The 17209-nt window shown below is 49.9% G+C and overlaps 5 protein-coding genes across 5 annotated transcripts; 3 read left to right on the forward strand and 2 right to left on the reverse strand.

Annotated features, from left to right (window-relative positions):
• Positions 1-86: 86 nt before the first annotated feature.
• N7533_003407 (uncharacterized protein) lies at positions 87-1922 on the reverse strand (the record flags this gene model as incomplete). The annotated part of the gene is made up of 4 exons (XM_057100057.1): positions 87-1142; positions 1234-1544; positions 1598-1673; positions 1737-1922. The coding sequence occupies 4 exons, from the start codon at positions 1920-1922 to the stop codon at positions 87-89; spliced, it is 1629 nt and encodes a 542-aa protein (XP_056962745.1).
• A 643-nt stretch (positions 1923-2565) lies between these two features.
• Positions 2566-3921, forward strand: N7533_003408 (acyl-CoA desaturase; the record flags this gene model as incomplete). Its single annotated transcript, XM_057100058.1, has 3 exons — positions 2566-2788; positions 2839-3192; positions 3236-3921. The coding sequence occupies 3 exons, from the start codon at positions 2566-2568 to the stop codon at positions 3919-3921; spliced, it is 1263 nt and encodes a 420-aa protein (XP_056962746.1).
• Positions 3922-5207: 1286 nt separating this feature from the next.
• Positions 5208-10214, reverse strand: swr1 (putative SNF2 family helicase/ATPase (Swr1); the record flags this gene model as incomplete). The annotated part of the gene is made up of 1 exon (XM_057100059.1): positions 5208-10214. The coding sequence occupies one exon, from the start codon at positions 10212-10214 to the stop codon at positions 5208-5210; it is 5007 nt and encodes a 1668-aa protein (XP_056962747.1).
• Positions 10215-10694: 480 nt separating this feature from the next.
• N7533_003410 (uncharacterized protein) lies at positions 10695-11343 on the forward strand (the record flags this gene model as incomplete). The annotated part of the gene is made up of 3 exons (XM_057100060.1): positions 10695-10823; positions 10913-11224; positions 11314-11343. The coding sequence occupies 3 exons, from the start codon at positions 10695-10697 to the stop codon at positions 11341-11343; spliced, it is 471 nt and encodes a 156-aa protein (XP_056962748.1).
• A 1024-nt stretch (positions 11344-12367) lies between these two features.
• On the forward strand, positions 12368-16684 carry N7533_003411 (C2 domain protein; the record flags this gene model as incomplete). The annotated part of the gene is made up of 5 exons (XM_057100061.1): positions 12368-14298; positions 14357-14542; positions 14601-15069; positions 15137-15721; positions 15788-16684. 5 exons carry the CDS (start codon positions 12368-12370, stop codon positions 16682-16684), a joined length of 4068 nt encoding a protein of 1355 aa, XP_056962749.1.
• Between the last annotated feature and the right edge of the window lie 525 nt (positions 16685-17209).

Consider the following 17209-nt stretch of genomic DNA (forward strand, 5'->3'; position numbering starts at 1 on the left):
CGCTTACCAAGTACTACTACTACTACCTACTAACTACGTACTCGGTCAATTATCATGAGAAATCATCCATTACCTAGGAAGTAAACTTAGGCCTCTTCTTCTTTGAGGTCCTGTTCTTCAAACACCAGACCCAATGAATAAGACTTCGTCCAAAAGCTAATCACAAATATGACGCCAGAGATGACACAGCAAAATGCCCACACAACTTTCAAGCTGTTAGCATAGGCCTCCCTCAAATCATTCTTCATCGGGCCGTTCTCCATCAGTCTGATAAGTTGTACTGCGCTCGCCGCTTCCCCGCTGTACTTGTCCGCAACCGCCCGTAAGGCAGGATATGTCAAGAGATTGCTTTTCATCCGATTCTGGAAAATAACACCCCCAATTGCGACGCCAATAGACTGGCCAAACCCACGGAAGAAAGTTGACATCGCCACCGCAATTGCCAGATTCTCCGCTGTTGCTGATGCCTGGACTGCTAATGCAACAGAAGGAAGAACCATTCCAATTCCGATGCCGGGAACCAGGTTTATACATACCCATTCAGCCGTCGAAGTATCCGCACTGAGTAAGTACATCAAACCTGCTCCAAGGGTGGATAGACCCCATCCAATGCAGATAGCCCAGTAATATTGACCAGTCTTGCTGATAATAAACCCGATGACAATCGCACTTGGAGCTAGTGTGAATGTTTCGGGGAAAAGGGCGACCCCGGACATAATGGGTTCAAACCCCTTCACGGCCTCGTAATAGAGGGGAAGGAAATATAGAAAACACCAGATCAACAGTCCGACCACCATGTATCCGCCAAATGAGATCAAGGAGGTTCGGTTGTGAAATATTGCCGGGGGAACCATCGGTTGCTTGGCGAATTGATACTCATATACCGCAAAAAGACACAATCCAACAGCTCCTGTGACCAATGGGGCTATTGTATGCCATGAATCCCAGCGATATAGGATTCCTCCCCAAGAGAGCGGAATTAAAAATGATGCGGTGCTTGGGATGAACAGAAGCATACCCAAAAAGTCGATTTTTCGTATTTGTTCTGAGAAGGATGACTTGCTTGTCTCGAAAGAAGACGACCACGCGACCAATGCTGCCCCAATACCTATGAAAGGAAAATTGATATAAAAGATCCAACGCTAAATAAAACATATTAGTACACAGAAGTACCCAGGTAGTACTGGTATAATCACTGGCGCGAAAAAGGGGACGCGAGGGAATATATCATACCCATGTAACATTTTGAGCAAAGCATCCCCCAATTACCGGACCAATTACAGTACCCAAGCTCCAGATACCACCAAGCATTCCGAAATACTTTGCTCGATAACAGAGAGGCACAATATCGGCAATGACTATCGCAGTGAGGGTGATGATACCACCTCCCCCAATTCCCTGCAGAGAACGGCCGATAAGCATATGAGTGAAGTTCTTCGCAACACCAGCGACAATGGCTCCTATCAAAAACCACAAAGTCGCAACTAGGATTAATTGTTTTCGACCAAATAAGTCCGAGCATGAAGAAAACACTGGCTGGAAGACTAGACCAGCGTTAGTGATACTGATTTTCCAGTCAACACCTATCGTGACGAACCTGCCGAACATAGCGTGAATGAAGTTCCTGTCCAAAATGCTTCAATTGTAGAGCCATTCAGGTCTTGGGCAATTATCTGGATAACTATTGATTAGTCAAGCGCTCCGGTTTGAGGTCTTATTGATTTCGGACGTGATACCGGCAAAGCGACCGCAACAGACGTCCCATCCAGCGCTGCCATCAAACTTAGACTTGCGAGCCCAAGTAAAACCAGAAGCTCCTGCTTCGAAAGAGAGTGCACACTTCCATTTTCTGCCTTTGTTTCTCTGACCAAGGCATTCTTCGTATCGAACTCGGAGATTTCTTGGGCGGTTATGGCCTCCATTTCGATAGGTCTGCATCAATTCACAATTCAAAAGCAAACGGGACATGGAAAAGGGAACTTCTCATGATTAAAGGAGAAAATACCATTCGAATGGTTTCAACCTATGGAATTGTTGTTTTTCAATGTGCCCCACTTCCTAATGACCTTGTATCCGCGGTGTCAAAGGCCCCTTATTGGAATCTAAATACGGACGTCGCCCTTGCATATGCTACAGAGTACTAGTGGTACTATTTGGGCAGGTAAGCCACATTGACAGCCACGCATAACATTCGAGTCGGATTTATGACCGCTGCCTTGCATGATATGTCATGATACCTAGGTCCTAGGTATATGATTGGTTTGTTTTTCAAATTAGGCGAGTTTGCTTTTTCTTCAAGTTGGGTCAAACAGAGTGCTCTGTCATATAGTATGCCCAGGTGGTCATTTACTAGTAGTACCTAGGTATGTAGCCTCGTGTGGTCACCCGGGGACATTTCTTTAGAAACCTTTGTACGGAGCCCTCCCAATCATTTTTCTCAATTTTGCATTCTTTATTCTCAATCCAGGCCAAGGCTACCTCTCCACAAGAAAGAATACGTCTTCCTTTCCAAGTCTCATTCTTTGAAATCACGAACGATATCAGATCAGTAGTCGACGGTTCAAGATGATTGCGCATTCCGACCGTGGTCATGAAGGCCACGAAAAGAAAGGGACGCTGGCGAAACTATGGCATTCATGCCCCCCAATCGATTGGTGGCGACTCGGCTTTACGGGCATCCAACCCGTTTTGGCCCTCATAATAGGGGCTATATGGGTCCCATTAAAAACTCAAACGACTATCTTCACCATTGTGTATATGTCAATATCTGGACTGAGCATAACCGCGGGTGAGATCATGGAAAATGTATGAGGATAAACAGGTCTGACATCAGTGCAGGTTATCATCGGCTATGGGCGCATCGCGCCTATTCTGCGCACCCAATTCTACAGGTTGCTTTAGCGATCGGGGGTGCTAGTGCTGGACAAGGATCTATAAGAACTTGGTGCCGTGATCATCGAGCGCATCACCGTTATGTTGACACGAACCGTGATCCTTACTCCATAAGCAAAGGTTTCTTTTACGCTCACTACGGTTGGGTCATATTTAGAAGGCAGCCCGAGACAATCGGGCGTGTCGACATTCAAGATCTGACGGGTGATGCCCTAGTAACGTGGCAGCGTCAACATTACCTGACCTTGCTATTTTTTACGGTATACATAATGCCCACGGCGATATGCGGCTTTCTTTTCGGTGACTTTGCTGGGGGGGTTTATCTATGCCAGCTGTCTCCGAGCCTTTGCTATTCAACAAGCTACCTTTTGTGTCAACTCCCTGGCACACTGGATTGGTGACAAGCCTTATTCAGATCGCCATTCATCACGAAATAACCTGATAGTTGCTCTTATTACCTGGGGCGAAGGATATCATAACTTTCACCACGAGTTTCCAACAGATTATCGGAACGGATATCGATGGATGCATTGGGATCCGACAAAATGGCTGATCTGGCTCTGTGCCACTGTCAACCTTGCATTCGACCTTGAACGATTCCCAAGCAATGAGATTAAGAAGGGCAATTTTCAGCAGGTAATGCAACAATTGGAAAATGAACGGAAAAAACTATCTTGGGGTATTCCGATGCACGAACTTCCTATTATCAGCCTTGAAAAATACTCCGAATATGTCAACGACGGACGCTCCCTAATTCTTATCGATGGCATTGCACACGATATCAGGAGTTTCATGAATAAGCATCCAGGAGGTAGCAGCATATTGGACAGGAATACCGGTAAAGACTGCACTGGTATGTTCCACGGCGAGGTATATGCTCATTCGAATGCGGCAATCAATTTACTGTCCACTATGCGAATTGCAAGGGTGGAAGATATTAGTACCCCTAGCCGACGAATCAAGCCTAGGAAGTTGATTGCTTCTGACCATGACACTATGCGAGGCTCTCATTCGTCCCATGCTTTTTGATAGATTCCGAGACCAAGGGTCTTATTTTCTACAGTCTCAGTCGGTCCACCTGGGCACACCGGTGTACTAGTATTTATTGCTTTGAGCGTCAACTGTCTCTCATCCCACACATACTGATATCTTCATTATCATCCCTCTGTCAGTAGATCACTACCTAGGTACAAGGAGCGGTACAAGGTATCTTATCACGCTGTTTATACCGAGAAAGGCTCTTCCCTGACTCGCAGATGAATCTCACGCAATCCCTAAACAAGTACTGAATAACCATGGAGCGTAGAGTAGTTTGAGAATGGCACCTTGGGTCTTCGATCAACCGTCTACCACTGGACTAGTATTATAAACGATATCTTGACAAAAGAGTTTAATTAGAACTTTGTGGCTCGCATTTCCTTGTTTGATTGTTGCTCAAAATTTGAAGCATCCACGCTTCTTGGAAGATGTGCCCTGGAAATCTCCCCAGTCGGTGCTTCTTCTTCCCCCAGGGCTACCGATACTTTGATAAGTCTATGTGGGAGAAGAAAGGCGAGCACGTAGTAAGGAGGAGAGGAGAGTTCTCCCTTCAGATTACAGAGTGGATATTGATGGATCTTGGATCTTCGTAGATTGAGCACGAGAATACAAATCGGAGAATGAACAGGTCCAGCCACCTCCCCCAATCTCCCTCGGCTCCAGACGCAACAAAAAACCTTACTCCAAATGAGGAAAAGGTGATCAAAACAAAGACGGCGCTATCCCCACCCAGTTTGGTACATATACACAGTCAAAATCCTCAAGATGCACGTCTTTTCGTTTTCTCTCCACTTTCTTCGAGACTAGTAGTGTTCATCTCCACCCACGCCACCGGAATCCTTCGAGAGAAGTCGCGTGAGTGGTGGTCCACAGCTTCATGCCTCAAGTCAGGAGAAAAAGAGGACTGTGCAGGAAGGAGAGCAAGAGAAGAAATGGAGTTGCTAAAAAAAGACAAGAGAGAAGAGAGAAGAATAGTGATAAAACAGACACCAGAGAACATACAAAGTTCACACAAAATGATATATTATAATTAGAAGAAAGGGAGGAGGGAGGAGGGAAAGGAAAGGAGGGAACTTGATTAGGTATTCAGCTCCGAAAATAGACAATGTGCATTTGTGAAACGTCAAGGGGAAGAAGCGTAGGGCGTTGAAGACTCAAACTAATCAGGGGAAAAACCCCCCCGGCCATTTCTGACAGAAAGTCAAGAAACAAAACAATAGATCTCAAAATGGGGTGAGGAAACTCTCTCTTTCCTTCGCACGACGGGGCTCTCGCTCTCAGCGACGTCGTTTCAGGTGGTGCTCCTTGCCCTTCTTGGACTTTTTCTTACTCTTGTCCGGTGGTAGTACAAGGGGTTCGTCACGCATGTTCCATTCCATGAAACGAAGCAGATAATCATCGATGTCACCAGGTAGTGACTCTGCCTGCTTATCAGGCACCGAGGTGGCGCCCGGGACTTGGGTCCCGTCCTCTGCTGCAGGCATGGGAGTACCAGCCTGAGCAGGGGTCCCATGCGAGGCACTCTGCGCTTCTTCAAAGTCACCGTCGTCCGCATGCTCGAGCTCCTTCTGCGCGTTCTTGGCTGCATCGATATCTTCCTTGTCCTCGGCCTGCTCGAGATTTCGGGGTGCGGTTGTCACACGATTGCCCAGGACGCGGTCCATGGCGGCACTAGCCTCGTCCTGTCCGTCGCGCTCGTCGGTCTCGTCGGTGATCTTATTCTGTTCTCGTAGCTTGGTGAAGTAGTCGGTGGTGAATTCGCCCTCTTGGATAATGACATCGTCCAGCATTCGTTTCTGGTTGGATTTGCGGAGGATGTTGGACTCGATCGTGTATTCGGACACGAAGCGGTAGATGTGCACGTCGCGGGTCTGGCCGATACGATGGCAACGGTCTTGACACTGTTTGTCCATGGCGGGGTTCCAGTCGAGATCGTAGAAGATGACCGTGTCAGCACCCGTGAGGTTGATACCCAGACCACCTGATCGACTGGATAGGATGAAAGCCAAGATGCGAGGGTCACTGTTGAACCGCTCGGTCAGCATCTGTCGCGATTCAACCTTTGTAGTACCGTCGAGTCGTAGGTAGCGGTGACCATGGATGTTAAGGAACTGCTCCAAGATATCGAGCATCTTGGTCATCTGCGTGAAGATCAGGGCTCGATGACCGCCAGCTTTGAGGTCGCGCAACAGCTTATCAAGACGCTGGAGTTTGCCACAATCGTACTGCAACAACCGCCTATCTGGGAACGCAATGGATAGTCGCATTCGCGATTCGTGGAAAGGGTCGTAAGGTTGCTCTTTGTCGGTATTGGTCAAGAGTCGCGTTTCCACAGGGGTCAGGGCAGCTTCTGTCGTGCCGGAAGCGACCGCGGCAGGGGTAACGCAGGCAAACCTTTGGACGTAACCATCCATATCTAGAGCTCGTTCTTCCAGGGTGAGAATCATGGATGCGAGAACAGATGACCGGCTTGACAACCATTCTGCCATGTTACTTTTTCGCAGCGGAGCATTGGAGAGCGCATGCTCCTTATTGGTGCCAGCCCTGAGGAACTCAATCAAGCTGCTACCATATATAGGTCGACGACCATGACGCTTTGATTCAAAGTAGAGAGAACGCTCCAGCTCGGCCATTCTCCTCTTGCGACAAGCATTCTCCAATGATTCCAGGACTGTTTCCATGCGCGACCCATCGAAGCCCATCTTCCAATTGGTACGCTGGTATTGGCGCTCGCGGAGGGTCTTGAACGGCCCAATGGCCATCAGTCGAATGCTGTCGTCAGCCAAACGGCGCGAAATATCCTCCCGAGATATAGGTGCAAGATTTAGGAAGTCCAGGTCAACTTTCGTCAGAGGGTGATCGAAAAGCAACCTTCGTCGAACAAGGGACTCCTTCATCGTGTAATCAGTAGCCACAGACCGGGGCATCGCAAATGATGTTGAGATGGGTCTTGTCTCGAAAAGATCGGGATGATTGCAGACCTTGCGCAGCTGCATGAGACAGTGGATGATGGACAAGAAGTTGCCGGAAGCCAACGTCTCCTTTGTCTGTGCCATAGACATGAAACCATCGTAGAGGAATCGCTGGCGCTTAGAAAGTCGACAGTAGACCACATGCTCGTATTTGCCAGGCATCTGCTTCTCAACGTCGGCCTTGAGTCGTCGGAGGATATACGGGCGAAGAACGGTATGGAGTTTTGTGACCACTTGCTTGGCCTCGTCGTCCATAGTTTCCCTTCCGTGTTCAAGAATTTGTTCAACTGGTCGACGGAACCATTCCGAGAAGTCTTTCAGATCAGCGAAACCTTCGACGCCAGCGCCTTTGCCATCGGAGGGCATGAGGAAGAACAGAAGAGACCACAGCTCTGTGAGGTTGTTCTGCAATGGGGTACCGGTCAAGAGAAGTCTGGCCCGGGTTCTGAAGGTAAGGAGGGCCTGCCATCTCTGTGATCGGAAGTTTTTAATGTTATGAGCTTCATCAAGAATCATGTAGTGCCAGCTTCTCCGCTTAAGAGGTTGCTGATCTTGCAAGACGAGCTGATATGATGTGATTAAAACGTTCCAGGCATTGTCATCGGTCCAGCCTTTGCGCTTCTGTTTCCGTTCTTCCTGGTTGCCGTAGTAGGTCATAATTTTGAAACCCGGACACCATTTCTTGAATTCCATCTCCCAGTTGAGCATGACACTAGTAGGCACCACCACAAGATGAGGACCCCAAATGCCATGATTGACAGCAAGATGGGCGAGTAGAGCAATCGTTTGAATGGTTTTTCCAAGGCCCATCTCATCAGCGAGGATTCCGTTGATGTGGCTGTTGTAGAGCCCAGCAAGCCAATCCAGTCCATAATGTTGGTATTCACGCAGTGTACCACGAAGGAGATGTGGAATCGGTGTTTTTAAGCCGGGCGGTGGGGAGTGACTAGGTTGTAATGACTTCTCCACGGCGTGTTCGTATGATGAGACGGATTCGGGTTCGGATGGCTTTGTGGCAAACGTCCCAGGAGAAGGCTCGCTAGATAGCTCTCCATTAGGCCGAGCATCATGAATAGAGTCTCCGGTTAATTCAGGTCGTTCGATGACTTCATCAACTTCCTCATCTTCGTCGATAGAGGGTTTGGATTCGGGCTCCGTGGGGTCAAGTAGCTCCGGCGCTAGAGGTTGGTCGTTCATGGGGGTATCAGCCGTCGAGACATCTTCGGTATCCATGGGGTCCACCACAAATGCTTCAATAACTTCAGCTGGAGTGCCTTCAGACGGAGTCCTTTCTTGTAGACCGTCGGGCTTGAGGGAAACTTCCTCGGGGTCTTCTGTTTCATTCTCTTCGGCTTCCCCGTCGGATACTAATTTGAATTCAATATCTTCGTCTGGATTTGTCGCAACGTCCAATTCTTCTTGCTCCTCGTTCTCTTCTTCTTCTCTATCTCTGGCAATGGGGAGATCATTGGACGAGAAGAATCCAAACAGACCAGGCCCACCATCACTCTCGCCGCCAGATTCCTCTTCGCTCTCCTCTTCCTCGTCATCATCGTCATCGCTATCGCCCATGTCATCGTCCATATCAGTCGAGTTATCGCTATCATCCATCATTACTGAATCAAGGTCATCCAGCTTGGAATCGGCAGGAGTTGCGTGTGAATCTGTGTCACCAGGAACAGCTTCGCTTTCGTTCATCACCGACGGCGTGAAGCCAGATAACACAGACATTTGATCTCCATTATCTTCAGCAGGAAGGTTGGCATATTTCAATCGGAGTTCTTCTGCAGTAAGAGTCGCATCATCGTCAATATTGGCGTCGTCATCAAGGTCTGACTCGGAAGAGGACATATTGCTCTCATTATCTGCCCCAGATTCGGATGAAGAGTCCGTGCCGTCCTCTTCGCCTTCACTGGTTGGAGCATCACTGGGAACTTCTCCGAGAATCTCTGAGCGGCGCTTCTCGAAAAGCATCGTTGATTTCTTAATAGCACGGTCAAGAGCTTGTTGATCTTGTACTTTTCGCTCCTCTTCCCAACGAGCCAGCCGAACTTGATCAATCTCGGCGCGGGCCAGATCAAACATTTTTTGCAAATCCTTGCCCAATTGTTTGCGCTTGACTCGTAGCTCATCTTGCTGTTCACGAAGAATGTCCTCGGGGTTCTTATGGCGTTTCCTGTAGGCGTCGGCGCACCACTGCGCAAATAACTTCGCCATTTGTCGGTGGCGTTTGTGTTCCTTGTCCAGCAGTTTTTGGAAGTATAATGCATGGGAAACCAGATGATCCTGGTGGGAGTATTGTGGGGGAGGTTCCTCCTGTTGGTCGGTGATGTAGGCTGAGCAGACCTCCGAGCTCAATGGACCGCCAGGCTCGGCCGCAGCCTGCACTTCCTGGCGTCTCTGGGCTTCCTCCAAAGCCTCCTGTTCTGATAACAGACTCGGGGCATCCTCTTGCTCTACCCATTCCCGGAACGAAGTATATTTTTTGGTCGCGATGTGGCCAGGGTGTCGAACGGGTAGAATCGGCTTCTTGACTTTAATCCGAAGTCGCGGAACTTTTTGGGATCCAGGATCCATCTCCTCCGTGTTTCCATTTATATCGTCTAAATCGTCGCCGTCGGTTGGGGGGATGTCTGAAATGGAGGTGCGATCACGAAGTTGGTGGGGACTTGCGCCGTTTGCGCCGGGTCGAGGACGGTGCTGGGTACCGGAGCTTCGAGATCTGACGCGCGAGTGATTTGGTTTTGATGCTGGCGATTGTGAGTTAGACTGTTGCTTAGTAGAAGTTCCCCTTGATGGTGCCGTCCGGGGTGACCCATTGGTAGTTGCCTTGCCACCAAGCTTCCCATTGACCGCGGCACGCGACTGGGTCACGGCCAGTGGGGATGACGTGGCCGGTTTCGCGATATCCCGAGTATTCTTCTTGCTATAATCGTTTTGCGCGGCGCGAGTATGTCGTTTATCGGATTGGGGTTGAAACTCCATGGGAACGGCGTTTGTACGAGACGACCTTCGCTTGCCCTCCAGCTGAAACGATGTAGGTCCCTCGACCCCGACCTTCTTCCATGGCGGCGACGGTGGCCGTGGTGTTGAGCGACGCGACGGGGTAGTGTCTGTCAGCCTTCGCTTCTTGGAAGGGGGACCTTCGAGTTGATGGACAATTTCATCGTCTTTCGGCTCGGAAGGGATCGATTCGTAGGGACCAGAAGCGGGAGTATTTTCAAGGACGTAGTCTTCGGGACCAGGCGTTTCTGGAACCGGTGTTACGCGTTCATCTTGGGGTGATGGGCCATTGGAACTGCCGTTTTGCATGACTTGAAGTCGCGGACGACAGGGGCCTTTTGCACAGTTGACCCCAGTTCTCCCAACAATGACGCAGTCGGAGTAGGCGATTTTAGCATCAGAAGGTAGGTAGAATCGATTCGAGGTGCCGCACGAAGTTTGGCATGCTTATCGGCTCTGTGGCGTGGATGGGGATGAAAAAACGACCAAGACGGGGGGGAATGCGTGAGGGAGTGGTTTTTTCCATCATCCGAGCCTTGCCTTGTCAGCGCGCCGCGTATTGCTGGCCTTGTTGCCTTAAAACGAACTTACTGCCGGGTTTGGCCGCAAACCTCCAACTTCAACTTCAACTTCAACTTGCCTCGTTCAGATCCACTCCACCTCGACCCTTTCATCCGCCTTTCTCTCCACTCTTTAAGGCGACACCGTGAGTGATTTCTCTTCTCTGCTATCCACGGATTTTTTACCTTTTTTCTGTCCCCAATTTCTAACTCTCAATTGCCTATACAGATGCTTTCTCAACGGATCCTGGCCCGACGCCTCCCCCAGGTTGCTGCTCGTCATGCCATTGCCCCCCGCGCCGCTTTCTCTCAGATGCCTGCTCTTCGTGCTACCGCTGAGATCGAAGACCCTCACCAGGTACGAACTCCGAATTGCCGCCAGTCGGCCCCGCCATGCTCGCCATGTCCTGTCCATATCCATATCCACATTCTAACTGAACCCCCCAGAACAACAACTACCCCAACCCTCCCCGCGTGAAGCGTCAGTTCAGAGATCCCCACGGTGGCTGGTGGGATGCGCAAGAGAAGCGTAACTTCGGCGAACCCGTCCACGAGGACAATGAGATCCTTGGTGTTTTCAGTCCCGAGCAATACACCCACGTTTCCGCCGGCAAGGGTTTCCTACACCTCGGTGCTTTCGTTGCGGCTTTCCTGTCTCTCGTCGGAGTTGTTAGCCTCTACCACCCCGACAAGCCCTCTGTCCCCAAGACCTACGAGGGTGGTCTAGAGAAGGAGCTGGGTGGTCCCAATGCCGTGCCGGTAAGCAACACGACCCTCCCCTCTTTCTGCCTTCTGTGCAGAATATATTTTAGCCATTGAAATGGACCTGCTAATTCTCCGTTTCATAGGCTCGCAAGGCTGGTGAGGACAAGTGGTGATTCAAATCTGCTTTATTTTGTTCGTTCTCTCTCTCTCTGTGTGTAAATACCAATACGACTTTCTTCCTATGTTCGGCGTCACTTGAGGGCTCTGGTGATCAATGGAGCTAGGCCGATTGGTCTCGGTTTCTTTGGCGTGTCTTGAACCAGCCCAATAAAAGAAATATAACAATTCCTTTTGTTCAACAGCAACATCTTCCAACCTCGGCTTGTGACAGCTCGTGATGACGTGGGGTAGGCACATATCCGTGAAGCCACAAGCCACTTGAGGCTCCACAGCCAGCTAGGGAGAGCAGCAATGCGTCTGAAATCCTGGAACTGTTTCCGTTTCGTTTCGTCTATCCAATCAGGGAAGAGATATTTGTAGATCAATCTCTGGGATAGCGCGGGGTGCTCTCCAAAGAGCAGAGTGTATACATGTATCGAACATGGCTTTTGAATAGTAACCTTGAGTTCTTTCGCAGGCTAAGCAATATGAATCTGCTCTACGATCGAACAAACAGAAGCAGCGGTGGACACTTATTCAATATCCATTCGTCATGGGGGGAGTATACTGGATATACCAGTAGTAGACCACCCTTGCATTGCGCCTGCGTATCCCCCGTTGCGCCCGGCCGCACGATCCTAAGATCCTTGAACGAAAAACAAAAAGGCTTACGAATTTTGTCCCTAAGAATCCGCGCCCAACGAGTGGTTGTCGTAATTCCCCTACATCTCGTCAGGGTTTCTAGGTCGGGCGCCTATCGTAGTTCGGCAGCCTTTGTGGTGTTTCATCAGACCCCCCCCTCTTCCTCTCCTTTCCTCTCCCCCAAAGTAAACAATCCACCTCCACCAGTTCTGTCGCAACGTTTCACCTGAGACATTCGCCCCAAATTTATTACAAAACTCTCTCCCTGTCAAGGGCCCTCTGCCCTCCGTCAACATTACAAACAGCTAGCGGGTGGTCTGCGTCCTTCATCCATGGTCCCGCATTCCACTTGCTCTCCCCTCCGTACCCTCCACGATCCCGCCACCGCTTCACTCCATGTCGACAGCATCAACTCAGTCCCGAGGAGTCAACCGACGGATCAACAGCATCCAAAATGAGGGTCGCCATTCGCGCAACTCCTCGGTCTCGCGCCGCCGTCCTCTCAGCGCCAACGTCGCTAGCAGCCACGCTCTCCGTGTAGCCTACCTGGCCTATCTCCTCAGCCCTCGTTCACGTCGCATCCAAAATGCCCCAGTCGCCCCGACACGCCCGAAGCGCTCGTCCACCTCAATCCACGATTTGATGAGTGATTTCTCCTTAATCAAGGATTCGAAAAGCACAAAGATTCCCCATGGATTTGTCGGCGAGCTCGAAAAGCGGTTGACGGGGGTCTTGATGGGCAAGGAGAAGAGGAAGGAATACCAAGACCCTCTGGTGGTGCGCACCTTCGCAGCCTTTCTCAATGCGCTGAAGGAAGACTCATTCCGAAAGCGCATGGAAAAAGATCGTCGCGCCGAAGATCTCGTTCTCATCTTCTATTCCAACGCCATCAAGGAACTGAGCAAGGGGAAGGAACACGATGATGATAGCTGGAAGCTCATGGTAGACCGACACGTTGCTCTCTTCGTGCGCCTTCTAGCGCTCACTCTCAAGGGCCACGGCCACGACTGGGCCAAGGACCGCCCGGAGCTGGCGAATCGATTGTCGGTGCTGGAAAACAAACTTCTACTGCAGGATCAGGATCTAATGGAAGGTAATGGCCCAGCCACAACGGAGGTCGTGGCCCAGCTGAGTTACGATGTCAAGGACATGCCGCTGGTGCAGCATGTAGCCAAGATCTTCGGTATGACACCAAGCCAAGCTCAGTCCGAAATCGATAAGCATAAGTCGGTGTGGAACGAAAAGGCAGCATTGCAAGACCTGAAGACCTATCAAACACATCTCAACCTTCAAACTCACAAAACTTTATCGAGAGACGACTTTGAGACGGACGAAGCTTTCGAAGCATGGAAGAAAAGCGAAGGGCCCGATCTTTCTCAGATGATGCTCGCCATTGTTCAATCTAACCCCGATCTAGCAAGGAGTACACCCGGAGGACTTCCTGGAATCAATCCAGCTTCTGAAGATGACTTATCGAAGACGTTCTCTGGTCGCTCGGCTCGGATGTCCCATGCCTTCGACCAACCCGTCGACTTATCCGCGCTCTCGTTAGGTGGAGCGAGCGATTCTGACGAATCAGATACGTATACATTTATCCCATCCGATCCCCGAGAGGTATACCGGCACATTCTCTCCCAAACACTGAGTCATGACTTGCGGGATCGAGAATTGGAGGCTAGCCAGGCCTCGGCTGATACACCGTCGATGAAATTGCTGTCAAAGCATTCTACAGAGCTGCTTAATGAAATATGTCTCCGCTGGCGGATTCCTAATTTCTCCCGCATCGTTTTATTCCTCGAGGTCATTCAATCCAAGTTCGTCGACAATGAAATCGATCTCACCACACTGGACTCGGCCTTCACCTTTGTGAAAGAGTCGCCGGTCAGCGAGCCTCGATCGAAGCGCAGCAGCATGGCAGTTTCCTCTGTCTTTGACCGACAAAAATGGACCGTTCACGATCTCCAAGCGATGCAGGTGTCGCTCTCCAAGCTTCATGAAGCCATGCTACGCGAACTCTACGACGTGATGATGGACTGCTTTGAGGCTAAACCACGTCCCCTTGGGCCTGTGATGTACATTCTTGAGAACCACATCCAGGAAGATCCAAGCTATACAGAAGACCCGGAGGATCTCGATCGGTTCTCCTCGTATGTGCAAGATGGTCTCGCTCAAAAAGCGACGGAGAAATATCAAAGTTTCCTTAGGCAGCTGGTGCCTGTCGACGGAGACACTTGGGGGTTCGACAATGTCATTGAGTTGGGAGACGCGCTCACAAAGCTTGCGACCAAGATCCAGAAGCGGTACAGGAATAATCCTGAGATCATGGGGTAAGTGATGAATACACATTGTTCTCTTGTCTATATTATTCTGATCTAACTGGAACAGTGTCAACCCATACACAACGCTCTGCACCAATGTACTACATCTCTTTGCCGAGGATGCGCATGAAATGATCATCCGAATCCTTGAACGCTCCAAATCCAGAGGAGAAGAAATTGACATTGATGAAGGCATGGATTTGTACAAGCAGCTTGCGAAGGTTCGCCGATTATTCCATAATACTATCGAGGGGTATGTACCAGCGAACGTGCAATTTTCCATATACCCTTTGCTAACGCTGGCTGTGCAGAACTGAATTTCCTTTCCACGTTGAAACTTTGTTGGAAGAATTTGTTTGGAGGTGGCTTCGTTTAACGGATCAGAGTGTCATGGAATGGGTTAATCAGGCGATCAAAAAGGATGCCTTTGGTATTGGTGAGGAGGACCCGGCCAATTTGCCATCCGACGATAATCGACACAGTGTCTCGGTAATCGATATATTCCGGTCATTCAACGAAACCGTGGAGAACTTGGTGAATATGGAATGGGATGACGATCTTCAATATGCAAAGTTCATGACTGCCCTCTCCAACTCGATTGGCAAGGGCGTGGCAAAGTATTGCGAATCTTTGGAGCAAATGTTTGCCCGGGAGCTGGATCGTCTTACTCCGGAACAGGAGGCAGCTTTGAATCAGACCACTCAGGAGAAGCTCATGCAGTTCGCCAAGGACACATGGACTAACAAAGACAAAATCGAGCCATTCCAATTCTCCTCCGAGGTATGGATACTATGCACCTACCTCTATACTTTCCATTTTGTGTCTGACTGCTAATCGATAATTATAGTCACTGGTCAAATTGAACAACATCGAGTATGCGCTCACCCAATTGGATAGGCTTGAGCGTGAAATCAATGTCGACGGATGTGCGGATGTCATCGCAAAGAACACCCCTCCGCAGCTGAAGAAGGTGCGCAAGTCTACGACCTACGTTTTCACAATCAAGGTAGTAGAGGCCGAAGACCTGAAAGCATGCGACATGAACGGTGGAAGTGACCCATACGTGGTCTTGGCGGATGAATATCAAAAACGAATCGCAAAGACTCGCATCATCTATAACAACCTCAACCCCCGGTGGGAAGATGCAGTGGACATCACAACGCAAGGTCCTTTAAATATCATTGCCACAATCTGGGATTGGGACGCGGTTGGTGACCACGACTATGTTGGTCGAACATCGATCAAGCTTGACCCAGTCCACTTCAGCGACTTCTTGCCAAGGGAATACTGGCTTGATCTTGACACCCAGGGCCGTCTGTTGCTGCGTGTTAGTATGGAAGGTGAGCGCGACGACATTCAGTTCTATTTCGGCAAAGCTTTCCGTACATTGAAGCGCACGGAAAGGGACATGACGCGCCGGATTACTGAAAAGGTATGCGACGACTCTCCACGGGAAACGTATTATATCGACTAACCTTTCCTTTTTTTTTTCTGCTAGCTTTCTGCCTACATCAGTCACTGTCTGTCACGCCGTACTTTGAAGTCTCTGTTATCTCGAGGCATCACCATGTCAACTGTCTCGAATTTCTTGAACCGGAACCGGGCACAACAGGCCCCAACCGGACCAACACCAGCAGACGTGGAAAATGCCCTTGACCCTCTGTTCAACTACTTCAACGACAACTTCGCTATAATGAACAAGACACTTACCGGCGAAGCCATGAAAATGGTAATGGCCCGCCTCTGGAAAGAAGTCCTAGCCACGATCGAAAGCCTCCTCGTCCCACCACTATCCGACAAACCATCCCACCAAAAGCCCCTAACAATGCAAGAAGTTGACATCGTCTCACGCTGGCTCCTGCTACTATTAAACTTCTTCCACGCCATCGACGACGAATCCGGCGAAGCAGGCGGCGTGCCGATCGACATCCTCAAATCCCCCAAATACCACGAGATCCAAAGTCTCAACTTCTTCTACTTCGAGCCAACAGAGAACCTGGTCCGCACATCGGAGCGAATGGCCTCGGCAACTGCAAGCCGCCAACAAGCGAATCGCAACCGCGCCTCTGCACCTGCTCACCTCGGCGCCACGGGCACCGGGCACGGCAGCTTGGGTATCCCGGCCGCCCGCCGCGCAAAGAGTATCATGCTGTCGCGTAATCTAGGCACCATGAAAAAGGTCAAGGAGGAGAAGCGCCGCGAGGCACAGGCTGATCCGAATGACGATATGATCTTGCGTATTCTCCGCATGCGGCCTGAGGCTGCGGGGTATTTGCGGGATCGGAGTCGTCAGCGAGAGAGATTGGCGGCGTTGGCTGCGGCGGATGCTATTGTCAAGCAGAGCTTGATGGCCGGAGTGGGGAGTCGGATGAGTGGGACGATTCCGAGGCGCTGATCTGGAGTGCTGGGCAGAGCTGAGCTGAGGTTTATTCTTATTTATCATTATTTTTGGTGCTCTTATATGGTTCGAGTGTTTCTCTTCAGCGAGGGGGGGGGGTTCTTAGGATACCACGCCTTTGCTCGTAATTGTCTCTATAGGAATGAGTATGTCAGTATAATCATATCCATGATACTTTGGACGGATATAATCTACAGTGTTTCGCGGTCAAAGTAGAAAGTAACAGCAGAAGCAGAAACCAAGTATAAAAAAAAGAAAATAGAAATAAACATACACCCCCACTGCCAAACCCCCGCAGAGCTGACTCAATTCTCCACCTTGGGATTGTATAAAAGCCCAAATACCCAAGCCATCGCACGCAATCACTCACCTCACCTCATCACATCACACCTCAGTTCAACCAGACCTCCCTTCCAACCTGAAGCTACACCAACAAGCACCTCCACCTCCAAACTCTATACAACCCCCTTGAAAATCAACAACCCAAAACAAAAAAAAAAAACAAAAATGCACCTCCAAACC

The sequence above is a fragment of the Penicillium manginii genome, assembly GCF_028828005.1.
Source record: "Penicillium manginii strain IBT 31320 chromosome Unknown utg000003l:1.0-959480.0:1.0-959601.0, whole genome shotgun sequence".
NCBI classification, from domain to species: Eukaryota; Fungi; Ascomycota; class Eurotiomycetes; order Eurotiales; family Aspergillaceae; genus Penicillium; species Penicillium manginii.